The 14572-nt window shown below is 47.0% G+C and overlaps 1 protein-coding gene across 2 annotated transcripts in view; it reads right to left on the bottom strand.

Annotated features, from left to right (window-relative positions):
- Nucleotides 1–14572, bottom strand: part of LOC137571676 (probable cation-transporting ATPase 13A4) — a 293811-nt gene that overhangs the window by 68039 nt on the left and 211200 nt on the right. For both annotated transcript variants that reach the window (XM_068281174.1, XM_068281175.1), the window contains exon 16: nucleotides 5869–6025. In XM_068281174.1, the coding sequence (XP_068137275.1) occupies nucleotides 5869–6025 (157 nt within the window). The remainder of the gene's footprint in view (nucleotides 1–5868; nucleotides 6026–14572) is intronic.

Below are 14572 nucleotides of genomic sequence, written 5' to 3'. Positions count from 1 at the left end.
GTCAGTTAAATATATCACACACACACCGTTATATTTAAAGGAATACTATCGATTCACATATTTTTTTCAATTGACACAGGAATTGTTTGGGAAGTGCTGCTAAGTACTGGTGTATACATTTTAGTAGCAACTTCTTTGTTTACTGTTAGCAAAATACTTTCAAACTTTACTGACACCAAAACTGACGGCTGACTGAGCCATAAGGACAGTTGAAATTCCCCTCACACTTGATCAGTTAACTCTGTGTGTAGCTCTGTGTGTGACAGAGAAGAGAGCTCCAAACAACTGCAGATCCTGTGTCCTGTGTTTCTGACTGAAGTGTCTGAAGAGAGCAGAGGAAATGTAACTAATTGTCACAGCTTTTCATACTGTTTTAGCTTTCAGAGTTTGATATGTTTGATATTTGCTTTCTGTAGTCTAATATGCAACTCTGGCTGTGCATTGAAGCAGACACCCCTTCTGCAATTGATTTCTCCCAATATAGCTAAATCCTACCCTCAATAAATTACAGCTTTTGCCTCTGATATTTAACATGAAAAGTAGGAAAATGTTTACACAGCTACTTAGACATTATTTGCACACTGTCACACTTGGGTATCAATAGTATTCCTTTAAGAAGTAATTTACAGAAAGTTCGCAATAATTGTTAAAATACAATTAGGCAGGTGCATACATTTGGGCACTGTTGTCATTTTATTGATTCCAAAACCTTTTGAACTAATTATTGCAACTCAAATTGGCTTGGTAAGCTCAGTGACCCCTGACCTACATACACAGGTGAATCCAATTATGACAAAGAGTATATAAGGGGGTCAATTGTAAGTTTCCCTCTTTTAAATTTCTCTGAAAAGTAGCAACATGGGGGTCTCAAAACAACTCTCAAATGACCTGAAGACAAAGATTGTTCACCATCATGATTTAGGGGAAAGATACAGAAATTTTTCTCAGAGTTTTCAGCTGTCTGTTTGCACCATTAGGAACATAATGAGGAAAAAGAAGACCACAGGCTCAGTTCAAGTTAATGATCGCAGTGGCAGACCAAGAAAAATCTCGAATAATCAGACGCGACTAATGGTGAGAACAGTCAACTCACAGACCAACACCAAAGACCTACAAAATCATCTTGCTGCAGATGGAGTCACTGTGCATCGTTCAACCATTCGGTGCACTTTACACAAGGAGATGCTGTATTCAGAGGAAGCCTTTTCTCCACCCACAGCACAAACAGAGCCGCTTGAGGTATGCTAAAGCACATTTGCACAAGCCAGCTTAATTTTGGAATAAGGTGCTGTGGAATGCTGAAACTAAAATTGAGTTATTTGGGCATAACAAGGGGTTTTATGTATGGAGGAAAAAGAACACAGCATTTCAAGAAAAACACCTGCTGCCTACAGTAAAATATGGATGTGGTTCCATCATGCTGTGGGGCTAGTGCAGGGACTGGGAATCTTGTCAAAGTTGAGGGACACATGGATTCCACTTAGTATCAGCAGATTCTGGAGACAAATGTGCAGGAATCAATGACAAAGATGAAGCTGCGCTTTCAACAAGATAACAACCCTAAACACTGCTCAAAATCCACTAAGGCATTCATGCAGAGGAACAAGTACAATATTCTGGAATGGCCATCTCAGTTCCCAGACCTGAATATAATTGAAATTATGTTGTGTGAATTAAAGAAAGCTGTCTATGCTCGGAAGCTATCAAACTTGAATTAACTAGAGATGTTTTGTAAAGTAGAATGGTCCCAAATACCTTCAATCAGAATCCAGACTCTCATTGGAACCTACAGGAAGCGTTTAGAGGCTGTAATTTCTGCAAAAGGAGGATCTACTAAATATTGATTTCATTTCTTTTTTGAGGTGCCTAAATGTATGCACCTGCCTAATTTTGTTTAAACGATTATTGCACACTTTCTGTAAATCCAATAAACTTCATTTCACTTCTCAAATATTACTGTGTGTGTCTCCTATATGATCTATTTAACTGACATTTTGTATCGTAAAAACAACCAATGATTTATACAGGAAAATCATGACGATTAACAATGTTGCCCAAACTTTTGCATCTCACTGTCAGTGTTGCCAACCGCCCGTAAATTTACGGGCATACCGCAAATTTTGTTACAAATTTAGCTGCCTGTGAATTCCGTAAGGAATTCAGCAGCTTCCGGAATTCAGCAGCGTCCGTCCAATCGGCTGCCCTGTGAGCAGGAGGGGAGCAGCGCAGAGAAGAGGGAGAGCTTTGGGATCAGCGGTGGGGAAGGGCAGACATCTCATCCCCCTTTCCCTCACCTTAGGGCTCTCCCTCCCTCGCTCTCCCCTCCAGAACTAAGTGTTGTGCGGTGGCTGGCAGCGGGCGGAACTTACCTCCGTCTCGCTCCAAGCCCCGGAAGTTCTGGTGCTGAACCAGACCAGACTAGCGGCAAATCTATCAGACCATCCCGCACCTGCAACGAGACGGAGGTAAGTTCCACCCGCTGCCAGCCACTGCACAACACTTAGTTCTGGAAAGGAGAGCAAGGTAGGGAGAGCCCCAAGGTGAGGGAAGGAGGGGGGAGATGGCCCCCCTTTCCCGCTGTCCCCACAGCTCTCCCTCTTCTCTGTGCTGCTCCCCTCCTGCTGGGGAGACACCTGGCTACCCATTCTGGGGACATATACCCCTGCCTACATAAACTGGGGACATATACTTATGGCTAGTGGCTACATATACTGGGCACATATACCCCTGGCTACATATTCTGGGCACATATACCCCTGGCTACATATACTGGGCACATATACCCCTGGCTACATATATACTGGGCACATATACCCCTGGCTACATATACTGGGTACAAATACCTCTGGCTACATATACTGGGCACATATACCTCAGGCTACATATACTGGGGACATATACCCCTGACTACATATACTGGGCACATATCCCCCTGGCTACATATACTGGGGACATATACCCCTGGCTACATATACTGGGCACATATCCCCCTGGCTACATATACTGGGGACATATACCCCTGGCTACATATACTGGGGACATATACCCCTGGCTACATATACTGGGGACATATACCTCTGGCTACATATACTGGGCACATATACCCCTGGCTACATATACTGGGCACATATATCCCTGACTACATATACTGGGCACATATACCCCTGGCTACATATACTGGGCACATATACCCCTGGCTTCATATACTGGGCACATATACCCCTAGCTTCATATACTGGGCACACCTGTTTTGGGGACATCTCTACCCCTGGCTACCTGTTCTGGGGACATCTATACTGCTGGCCACCTATTCTGGGGACACCTATAGACCCGGGGCTACCTATTTTTAGGGAATCACTGCTGTCAGATTAAGTGTATTTTGGGGAACTACTGCCAGATGTGTATGTTGGGGGAATCGCTGCTGCCAGATTACATCTATTTTTAGGGAACCACTGCCATATTATCTGTATTTTTACGTGGATTTTTGGTGAAATGCTGTAAGATAACATGGATTTTGGGGGGAAGGGGGGGGGGGGGGGGGACACAAGATGGCAGAGCTCAAACTTCCCCGGCAGAGCTTTTAGAGCACTACTAAAATCATGTATATTTGGCCCCACCCATGACCACGCCCACATTCTGTTGCGTGACCACGGCCATTTTTCGGCGGGAATTTTGTCAATGTAAACAATCTTTTGTCCGTAAATTTTTAGGTATTTGTCAGTAAAAAATAACGTGAAAGGTTGGCAACACTGCCCACTGTATATATGTTATTCTGTCAAAGCTAACTAATAAATAAGTAAGAAGGCCAAGAAACACATTCTAAACTCCAAAAACTTTTTGTCAAGCATTAAAACACAGTTTTGTTTTCAGACAAATATAGATTGGCAACAAACTCACAGGCCCATATCCAATTCACTTTTTCTCCTGAGTTTTCTCCTAGGTGATATTTTCACAAATTGTGAATGAAATTGCTTTTAAACCACCAGCCAGAGCCGGCCTTTGGGGGTGGCAAGTGGGGCAATTGCCCCAGGCCCTGCGCCTGAGGAGGCCCCGCACCCTCTGCAGTGCTGGGGAGAGCGGGCATAGTTGTTAAAACTCACGTGTCTTCACCAATGCACACAGCTACCATCTATTTCCTCTCCCAGCATCTGTGTATTGGTAACAGCGCCCCCTATGATGACGTGACCGCATGTCACCACAGGGGGGCACTGTTACCAATACACAGGTGCTGGGAGAGGAACTAGATGGTAGCTGTGTGCATCGGTGAAGACACGTGAGTTTTAACTACTATGCCCTCTGCCCACCGCTGCAGCCACCTTATCTAACCTGTACTGCGGGGCACCTACCTATCTAGTCTATACTGCAGGGCACCTACTTACCTATCTAATCTATACTGCAGGGCACCTATCTATATAATCTATACTGCAGGGCACCTATCTATATAATCTGTACTGCGGGACACCTACTTATCTAACCTATACTGCAGGCTGGCACCTATCTAACCTATACTGCAGGCACCTATCTAACCTATACTGCAGGCTGGCACCTATCTAATCTATACTGCAGGCACCTATCTAACCTATACTGCAGGCAGGCACCTATCTAATCTATACTGCAGGCTGGCACCTATCTAACCTATACTGCAGGCTGGCACCTATCTAATCTATACTGCAGATTGGCACCTATCTAATCTATACTGCAGGCACCTATCTAATCTATACTGCAGCCACCTTCCCATCTAATCTATACTGCAGGCAACTTCCTATCTAATCTGTACTGCAGGGCCCCTACCTACCTATCTAATCTGTACTGCAGGGCACCTACCTGTCTAATCTATACTGCAGGCACCTATCTAATATATACTGCGGGGCACCTACCTAACTAATCTATACTGCAGACACCTATCTAATCTATACTGCAGGGTACCTACCTACCTATCGAATCTGTACTGCAGGGCACCTACCTGTCTAATCTATACTGCAGGCACCTATCTAATCTATACTGCAGGGCACCTACCTATCTAAGCTATACTGCAGGGCACCTACCTATCTAATCTATACTGCGGGGCACCTATCTAACCTATACTGGAGGCACCTACCTATCTAACCTATACAGAGTGTGTGCTTCCACAACATGTGTATCCACAGCATATGGCTCTAGGGCCCCGCATATGACACTTGCCCCAGGCCCCGCATACTCTAAGGCCACCTCTGCCACCAGCAATCAAGACAATACTCAACATAATTTCAATAATACTTTTTTACCTACGTTTGATACTTTTTAAATTCCAAAGTGCTGAAAAGTTATTTTAAAGAGAGATGAAAAATGATCTCCTCTTATCTCCTATTTTCCCCTACTTTCTGTTACTTTTTCAAATGCAGAGTGCTGTAAAGTTATTTTAAACAAAAGATGAAAACAAATCTCCTAGGAGAAAACTTAGGAGAAAGGGTGAATTGAATAAGGGCCACAGAGGAATGACAAAGGAGCGGTGCAGCAATACCAGTTGCTTGGTTACTATGCTGATCCTCTGCCTCTAATACTTTTAGCCAGAGACCCTAAACCAGCATATGCAGATCAAGTTTTTCTGACAGCATTTTTAGATCTGGCAAGATTAGCTGCATGCTTGTTTCTGGTGTTATTCAGACATTACTGCAGCCAAATAGATCAGCAGAACTACCAGGCAACTGGTATTGTTTAAAAGGAGAAAAAAACATTGAAGTGAAAAGGACTTCGCAGAGAAGTCAAGATCGTCCTTATTTCTAATTATCTTTAGTGGTATATATGCCCTTTGGATTGACATTATTTTATAGACATCCTCATTCACTTGGTGAATTTGTGCTTTTAATTTTTTGTTGTGGTAAACTTTACCTGTTTCCGGTTTGCAAAAGTTAATGACCATTTCTGGAGCTCCTTTCATAAACACAAACTGCTCATCTCCTCCTAGGATTTGAGCAACAACAGACATGCGCTGTAGACTGGATGAAAATGGAAACTGATGTAGAATAACCATACCTTCAGGTGGTACCTGTGTTCAAAATGTAAAACACTATTGTTCCTTATATGTTATTGTATACATTCAAATCCAGGCATACTCAGTAATATTAGATCATTTAATATTGTAAGCATACTTCAGATGTGTGTTTATGACAGGTGTGCTTTAAAATGTAACTCCAGGCAAACAATTCTTCAGTGTCTATCATGGTAATGGTAATTTATTTCAAAAATGACCCCAGGCACCTGGTAAGTTCAGGAGAAGTATTTATGTGGTGTGAGTCCTAAACTTGAGGCAGGGAACACACTTGTCTGTTTTCGTGCGCGTTTTCTGCACAGAAAAACTGAGAACTCATGTTAATCAATGGGCTAGTACACACTTAATATTTTGTTCGCGCGCAGAAAAAAAAATGACATTCTGCATCATGACTGCACATTTTGTCTGTTTTCTCTATCAATTACATTAGCTAATGTGAAAAAACGCGCGCGTTTTCCTGCATAGAGACACACTTGGTATTCAGAAAAAATATGCAGGAAAACGCGCGCAGAAAACTGAAAGACAAGTGTGTTCCCTGCCTCAGTGTTTTGTTTTTTTTAAACTACCTTAGCACAATGGCTACGTCAGGGATTTCCTCATTAGCATAAAAAGACACAAAAGTTTGTCTAGGCACTGGACCTGCCACTTCCTGTTCAGGAATAATGCCTTATGCCATATGGGACTCTGCTTGATCCTTACAGCCATTACAGCCTGCCACACCAGCATATTGGACCTGACTCCTTTACCGGATTCCTAATCATTTCCCCAGCCTTAGGCTTCTACACATGGGGCTGAGCGACTAGACAACCTTCAGGAGCTAACTGGACTCCGCATCGCTGTACCAGGATTGGGTATAGTATGGCTCATGCTTTATGCCATTCCTTTTGATCTGTGCTTGTTGCTACTTGCATTCCATCTGTCCATGCTGGCTGTGCTGTTTCATCTGAACTGTTGATTTGCAGATGCGATATTGGCTTTCTAGCCTCTGCTGGATGCATTGACTCATTCTGCTTCTGTTATCTGTACCGGCCTGCTTCAACCATCATTTTTCTATTACCCCCATTTTTTACTACATACTTGTCTAGGCCTATCTTTATATGTTATTTGGGATCCCTGACCACACTAGGTGGTCTCAGGCAGTGGTGTGTTTGATGTGTGATTGGTGGCCGAGCGTGGCTTCTTGGCAGGTTACATTGGTGCTTTTTTAATATGCTTAATTATAATATTAATAAATTTTTGTAAATTTTCACTTATTTTTGGATTTTGTTATTTGTGACATATGCTCCCCAACCCTCCTTTTTCCTTACATTTACGTTCTATTTCATTTGGGGGGCAATGTCACTTAATACTATTTTTGTTTTTTCTCGTGCGGCCGCATGTCCTCCACTAAGGAAATAATACCTTTTTGAGATAGGTTAAGTAGGGCAATCAGCCCTGGTGGACATGTTGCATGCATGATTAATTAGATTTACCTTGACTATTGCTGTCTTTGCTCTGAGTCTGGCTGTGCGGCGATGCTGCAGTGGGATGACCTGGTCTCGCAGGTCAAGAGTGATTGCTCGCAGACACGGGGGGCGAGAGATTCTGAGCAGCAAATTAATGGGGCTTTTCGCAGACTTACCAGATTGTACGAGAAAAAATCCCGTCTTTGGTGGAATGTGAAATATAACAAAATTTATTTAGAGGAACATTATAGTCCCATGTGGCTTCGCTTTCAAGTTTTTCCTCATAGAAAAAATATTTCTGAGGATTTCAAAAAACGTTGGGAAACTAACTTTGAGAGTTGTGCGAGGGTCTGTCTGGGTCTAATGAACGAATTGGACGGAACTGACCTTACTAGCACAGAAGCCGAGATAGTTAAGACAACCTCATCAATTGAACCCTTTAAAACTGATCCCCTATACAAAAAGCGTAACCAAGAGCTTGAAGCTCACATTAAAAAATTCAACAAGGACCTTGTGATCCAACGCGATCAGAAACTATTGAGAGATCGCGTGGCTTACAAGACAGGTTCAGCTTATAGGTGGGGCTACCGCCCATCTAAGCCATTTAAACCAAAGGGTGGCAAACCTATCCCTGTCCGGTTACCTCCTGCGCAACCGGCCCCCGTTGAATCTGATTCTTCAGTTGCGAGTGGGAGTTCTGCTCCAGCAGGAGATACGGTTCCTCCTCCTCGTAGAAGTCCCAATGTTAGAGTCCAGGAACTGTTGACCTTACCACTGAGATAGAACCACCCCAGCGCAGAGTCTAAGTGACCACGGGTCTTCACCAACACTCCCCTAAAGGGAATGCCGGAACACCCCCCTAATGGGGATGCCGCGCTTCGCTGCCTAGTGCCCACCAGGTTGCGCTGAGAATAGCTCCACAGTGATTCAGAGAACAGGTGAATACTGATGGGTGTAGGGCTGATGATTGCAGGCGTAGTCCACAAGGCAGGTCCAGAGGTCGGGGCAGGCAGAAATCAAGGATGGTCGGGGTCACAAGCTGAGGTCAGGGCAGGCGGCAATCCAGGGTATCGGAATCACAAGCCAGAGGTCAGGGCGGGCAGATATCAAGCGGAGTCGAGGTCACAAGCCGGGTCACAACAGGGAATCAGATAATCAAGGTAGGTAATATACAGGAAACACTAGCCAAACTGCCAGAACTAGCAGCACTGCAGAGAAGGGCAGAGCTGCTTAAATACTGGTGGCCATTAGAACTCTGGCGCCAAAATCAACGCCTGCGCGTGCGCAGTGCACAATGCTCCGTGCACGCGCGCTCCCGCGCATGCGCCGTGCGCAGCGGCGTGTGCGCGCGCGCTACTTCGTGTATGCGCGCGCAGCGCCCCGCGCCGTGCGCCATCTTGGATCTGAGAGGAACTACTAGGCCCAGCGTTCCTCCGCGCGTGCGTCTGGAAACCCCTGCCTGGGCAAGCTGAGAGTCCTTGGCCTGGTGAGTATAACATTGCCCCCCCCCTACGGGCAACCTCCGGGTGCCCCCAGGTCTAGGTTTCTGTGGGAATCTTTGATGAAACTGTTTTATCAATCTGGGAGCATGAACATTCTGGCCCGGTTCCCAAGAGTTCTCCTCCATCCCAAACCCCTTCCACTTAACCAAATACTGGATGGAATTTCTAACCCTTCTGCTATCAAGGATCTGTTCGACCTCAAATTCCTCCACTCCCTCAACCAGGATGGGAGCTGGAGGACAAGCAGTGCGTCCCGGAAAGTCACTAACCTCAACCTTCTTCAAGCAGGAGATGTGGAACACTGGATGGACCCGTAAGGATCTTGGTAAGGATAGTCTGAAGGCCACTGGATTAATCTGTTCCAGAACAGGAAAAGGCCCAATAAACTTTGGCCCAAGCTTCTTTGAAGGGCAACGCAACTTCAGGTTAGTTGTGGAGAGCCAGACCTGGTCCCCTGGTAAAAGACTTGGCCCCTCCTTTCTGCGTCTATCAGCAAATCTTTTACTCTTTTCTCGGGATGCTTTCAGAGCTTCTTGTATTTTAATAAAGTTTTCAGTGATGAAAGATATTCTTTCCTGGACTCCAGGTAACTTGGACTCAGACTTGATATCCAGTAGAAATGAGGGATGGAATCCATAGTTCATAAAGAATGGGGATTGGTTAGTGGAGGTATGGACCGTGTTATTAAAAGCAAATTCTGCAGTAGCCAGTAGTGAGGACCAGTCATCCTGTGAAGCAGAGGTGAAACATCGGAGGTATTGTTCAAGAGTTTGGTTGGTTCGTTCTGTCTGACCATTCGTTTGCGGGTGATAACCTGAGGATAATGAAGAATGAATTTTAAGTTTCTTGCACAGCTCCTGCCAGAACTTAGAGGTGAACTGGACTCCCCGATCTGAGACAATGTTCTTGGGTAGGCCGTGCAACCTGACTATTTCTTTTAAGAAAATCTCAGCCGTCTCCGCCGCTGTAGGTAACCCTGGGAGAGGGAGAAAGTGCGCCATTTTGGAGAAGCGATCAACGACCACCAGGATAGTTGTGAATCCCTTAGAAGGGGGTAGTTCGACAACGAAGTCCATGGCAATGTCTTCCCAGGGCCGTTCTGGAACTGGTAGTGGGTGTAACAACCCCCATGGCTTGGTGCGGGAACTTTTGGATCGCTCACAAGTCTCACAGGTCTTCACGAAGTGTTTACAATCCTTAGAAATTTCAGGCCACCAAAAGGTTCTTAGAAGTAGGTCGAGAGTCTTGGAAACTCCAAAATGGCCTGCGAGTCTATCATCGTGGCAGGCCTGCAGGACCAGAAGTCGTGACCTGTAGGGAACAAAGATCTTGTCCTGGTGATAGTAAAGTCCATCCTTGAGAAGGAGGTCAGGAGGGTTTTCGAGGAGAGCGGATTCTTGCTGGAGGGAGGTACGTAGACTTGATTGGAGGAGTAGAAAATGTTGTGAGGAAAGTATCTTCTCTGGAACGGAGTTAGGGCTGGCCTCTGAATGGAACATGCGTGATAGAGCATCCGGTTTGGTGTTTTTAGAGCCTGGACGGTAGGTTAAGTGAAAGTTGAATCTTGAGAAGAACAGGGACCACCTGGCCTGTCGAGGTTTTAATCGTTTTGCAGAACGGAGATACTCGAGGTTCTTATGATCTGTGAAGATGAGGATAGGATGCTCTGCTCCTTCTAGCAAGTAGCGCCATTCTTCCAAGGCCGCCTTGATAGCAAGAAGTTCCCGATCTGCCACGTCATAGTTCTTCTCCGCACTGTTAAGCTTCCGGGAGAAGAAGGCAATGGGATGAAGAATATCTTTTGAATCAAACCGTTGCGACAGGATAGCTCCAACAGCTATTTCCGAGGCATCAACCTCCAAGATAAAGGGTCTAGAGGGTTCTGCGTGTCTCAAAACGGGTGCTGAGGTGAAGCAAATCTTCAGTTTTTCAAAGGCTTGCTGAGCTTCGGAAGTCCAGTGAAAGGCTTGTCGGGTACTGGTCAGCCGCGTGATGGGGGCCACAACTCGGGAGAAATTCCGGATGAATCTTCTATAGAAATTCGCAAATCCGATAAACCTTTGCACGGCTCTTCTATCAGAAGGAACTGGCCAGTCCAGAATGGATGAGACTTTCTGTGGGTCCATCTCTAACCCCTCTGGAGAAATCCTCAGACCCAGGAACTGGATAGACCCCTTCTCGAACTCACACTTCTCGGGTTTTGCATAAAGTCCATGAGTTCTGAGTCGCGACAGTATCTTCTTAACATGAATGCGGTGCTCCTCCAGAGATGAAGAAAATACCAGAATGTCATCTAGATACACAACCATGAAGTCATCGATGAAATCTCGGAAGATGTCATTCACGAAGTGTTGGAATGTGGCTGGGGCATTGCATAACCCGAAAGGCATAACTAAGTACTCGAAGTGTCCGAACCTGGAACGGAAAGCCGTCTTCCACTCGTCTCCCTCTCTTATGCGGATTAAATTGTAGGCTCCACGAAGGTCCAATTTGGAGAATATCCGGGCAGTACGGAGTCTTTGAAATAAGTCCGACATGAGTGGCAAAGGATACCGATTCTTGATCGTGATTCTATTCAGCTCTCTGTAATCAATGCATGGACGGAGGGAGCCGTCCTTCTTCTCCACAAAGAAGATTCCGGCCCCGGCTGGTGAAGTGGAGGGACGGATGAACCCCTTCTTCAGGTTCTCATCAATATAGTCCTTTAATACTTGGGATTCGGGCTCAGATAATTGATAAGTCCTTCCAAAAGGGATAGCAGCTCCAGGCTGGAGATCAACAGGACAGTCGTAGATGCGATGCGGGGGTAAAACATCTGCTCCAGACTTGTCAAACACATCCAAGAAGTCATGGTAGGCCGAGGGAACAGAGTCTTTCTTCTCAGAATTCAGGCAGAAGAGAATACCCGCCCGGGGGAAGCAACTGCGAAGGCAATAGTCTGAATGGAAGGACACTCTCCCCGTTCTCCAGTCGATAGAAGGATTGTGCATCTTCAGCCAGGGCATGCCCAGGATAATTGGGAAGAGAGGAGATGGCAGCAAATCAAAGCAGAGGTATTCCTGATGCTCCTCTTGGATAATGATCTTGAGGGGAAGAGTCTCTGTTGTGATGGGGCCAGAGTTAGTGGAAGAACCGTCGGCTAACTGAATGGTGAGTGGTACCCGTTTACACCGGGTTGGAATCTGAAGTTGAATAGCCAGGTTGATGTCTAGGAAGCAGGAGCAGGCTCCAGAGTCAATAATAGCGTTGACTTTAACGATCTCTCCTCTGGGGCCCTGAAACGAGAGAGTGAGAGGGACATGAGAGACCGCTAGGAGTTGGACAATCCTGTCTTTGCAAGGAGATGGATCAGGCTTACCGGTAGGCCTGACCGGGCAGTTCAGACGGAAGTGACCTGATGCTCCACAGTAGAGACACAAGTTGGCAGACCTTCGGCGTTGTCTCTCCTCTTGAGAGATGGCAGGACGAGCCAGTCCTAGTTGCATGGGCTCGGGGTCATCAGCAGCAGTAGCAGGAGTCGGAACAGTTGGAGAATGGGCAGTCTCAGCCATGGAGGGAAACCACAAGGGACGGGTAGGTCCGGATCTCTCCACCCGTCTTTCTCTCAGTCGTCGATCAATTTGGACAGACAGTTGGATCAGGTCTTTCAGGGTCTCCGGTACTCCCACTCGGGCTAACTCATCCTTTAAGACCTCAGATAACCCTTGTCGGAACTGGAACTTGAGTGCCGGCTCATTCCAGGAAGTGTCACCTGACCAGCGGCGAAAATCCGTCACATATTCTTCCACTGGCCTCTTTCCTTGGCGTAAAGCTTGAAGGGCGGTCTCTGCAGATGCCCCTCTTCCGGGGTCATCGTACAACTCGGCCATGGCCTCAAAGAAGGAGGCGACATTATCAACCACGGGATCCTCCCGTTCGATCAGCCGAAGGGCCCAGGCCTGAGGTTCACCCTGTAAGAGCGAGATGATAGCTCCGACCTTAGTCTCTTCACGGGAAAAGGTTCGTGGCAGCATTTTAAAGTGAAGCTGACAAGCACTCCGGAACAAGCGGAACTTAGATCGGTCCCCTGAAAACCGATCAGGTAAGGGTATTTTAGGCTCCGGTATCACACTCAGGGCGCCTTCCCCAGGAACAGGTGCCAGGTTAGCAGCTGGAGCTTGTGCCACTGCCGCAGGAGGGACAGCCGCAGGAGTCACTGGCTGGCTTCGGAGGAACTCCCGGATCTCGGAGTTCTCTTTCTGAACTTCTGCCACTGAAAGTCTTAATTGAGACACCATCTCGCACAAGAGATCCATCTGGGTTGACCCTACACCAGTATTCATAGTGGCTGCTAGTTACTGTTAGAGTCCAGGAACTGTTGACCTTACCACTGAGATAGAACCACCCCAGCGCAGAGTCTAAGTGACCACGGGTCTTCACCAACACTCCCCTAAAGGGAATGCCGGAACACCCCCCTAATGGGGATGCCGCGCTTCGCTGCCTAGTGCCCACCAGGTTGCGCTGAGAATAGCTCCACAGTGATTCAGAGAACAGGTGAATACTGATGGGTGTAGGGCTGATGATTGCAGGCGTAGTCCACAAGGCAGGTCCAGAGGTCGGGGCAGGCAGAAATCAAGGATGGTCGGGGTCACAAGCTGAGGTCAGGGCAGGCGGCAATCCAGGGTATCGGAATCACAAGCCAGAGGTCAGGGCGGGCAGATATCAAGCGGAGTCGAGGTCACAAGCCGGGTCACAACAGGGAATCAGATAATCAAGGTAGGTAATATACAGGAAACACTAGCCAAACTGCCAGAACTAGCAGCACTGCAGAGAAGGGCAGAGCTGCTTAAATACTGGTGGCCATTAGAACTCTGGCGCCAAAATCAACGCCTGCGCGTGCGCAGTGCACAATGCTCCGTGCACGCGCGCTCCCGCGCATGCGCCGTGCGCAGCGGCGTGTGCGCGCGCGCTACTTTGTGTATGCGCGCGCAGCGCCCCGCGCCGTGCGCCATCTTGGATCTGAGAGGAACTACTAGGCCCAGCGTTCCTCCGCGCGTGCGTCTGGAAACCCCTGCCTGGGCAAGCTGAGAGTCCTTGGCCTGGTGAGTATAACACCCAAAAAGTACAATCTTAGACAGAACAATACTAAAAGGGGTCAACGCCCCAAACAGAGTAAACACCCACCTGGAGGAGCTACCGGTGGGATATGTGGCGAGGGCTCGGACCTCACCCCGGCGGAGGACGAGGGAGATTGCCCTTCTTCTGGGCCCTCGTCTTCGCCTTTTTTTGGTGTGAGTGGGCTGACGGAGGGGGACGGTCGGGTTGTTGATGCTCCTGATGGGGGTGGTATTGAGTTACAGGTCATCAATCTCACAGGCGAAATACTCTCCGAGTCTGTGCGTTCACTCTTGGCCAGAGGCCTGGGGTTCTGCCCGACATATGATTCTGACATTTTTGAAGTTATAACAGATATACACATCTTTGGACGCAAGATCCTTATGAAATTGCTCCATGATGGTTCTACGAGAGATGTCATATCATCTCCGCCTAGGATTGAGTTGTCGGGTCAGGACCGGCGGGCACTGGCCGATTTGATCGATTTACAGACTGATGAGGAC

The sequence above is a fragment of the Hyperolius riggenbachi genome, chromosome 4 (genome assembly GCF_040937935.1).
Source record: "Hyperolius riggenbachi isolate aHypRig1 chromosome 4, aHypRig1.pri, whole genome shotgun sequence".
In the NCBI taxonomy this organism is placed as follows: domain Eukaryota; kingdom Metazoa; phylum Chordata; class Amphibia; order Anura; family Hyperoliidae; genus Hyperolius; species Hyperolius riggenbachi.
This window is presented reverse-complemented; position numbering and strand designations above follow the sequence as displayed.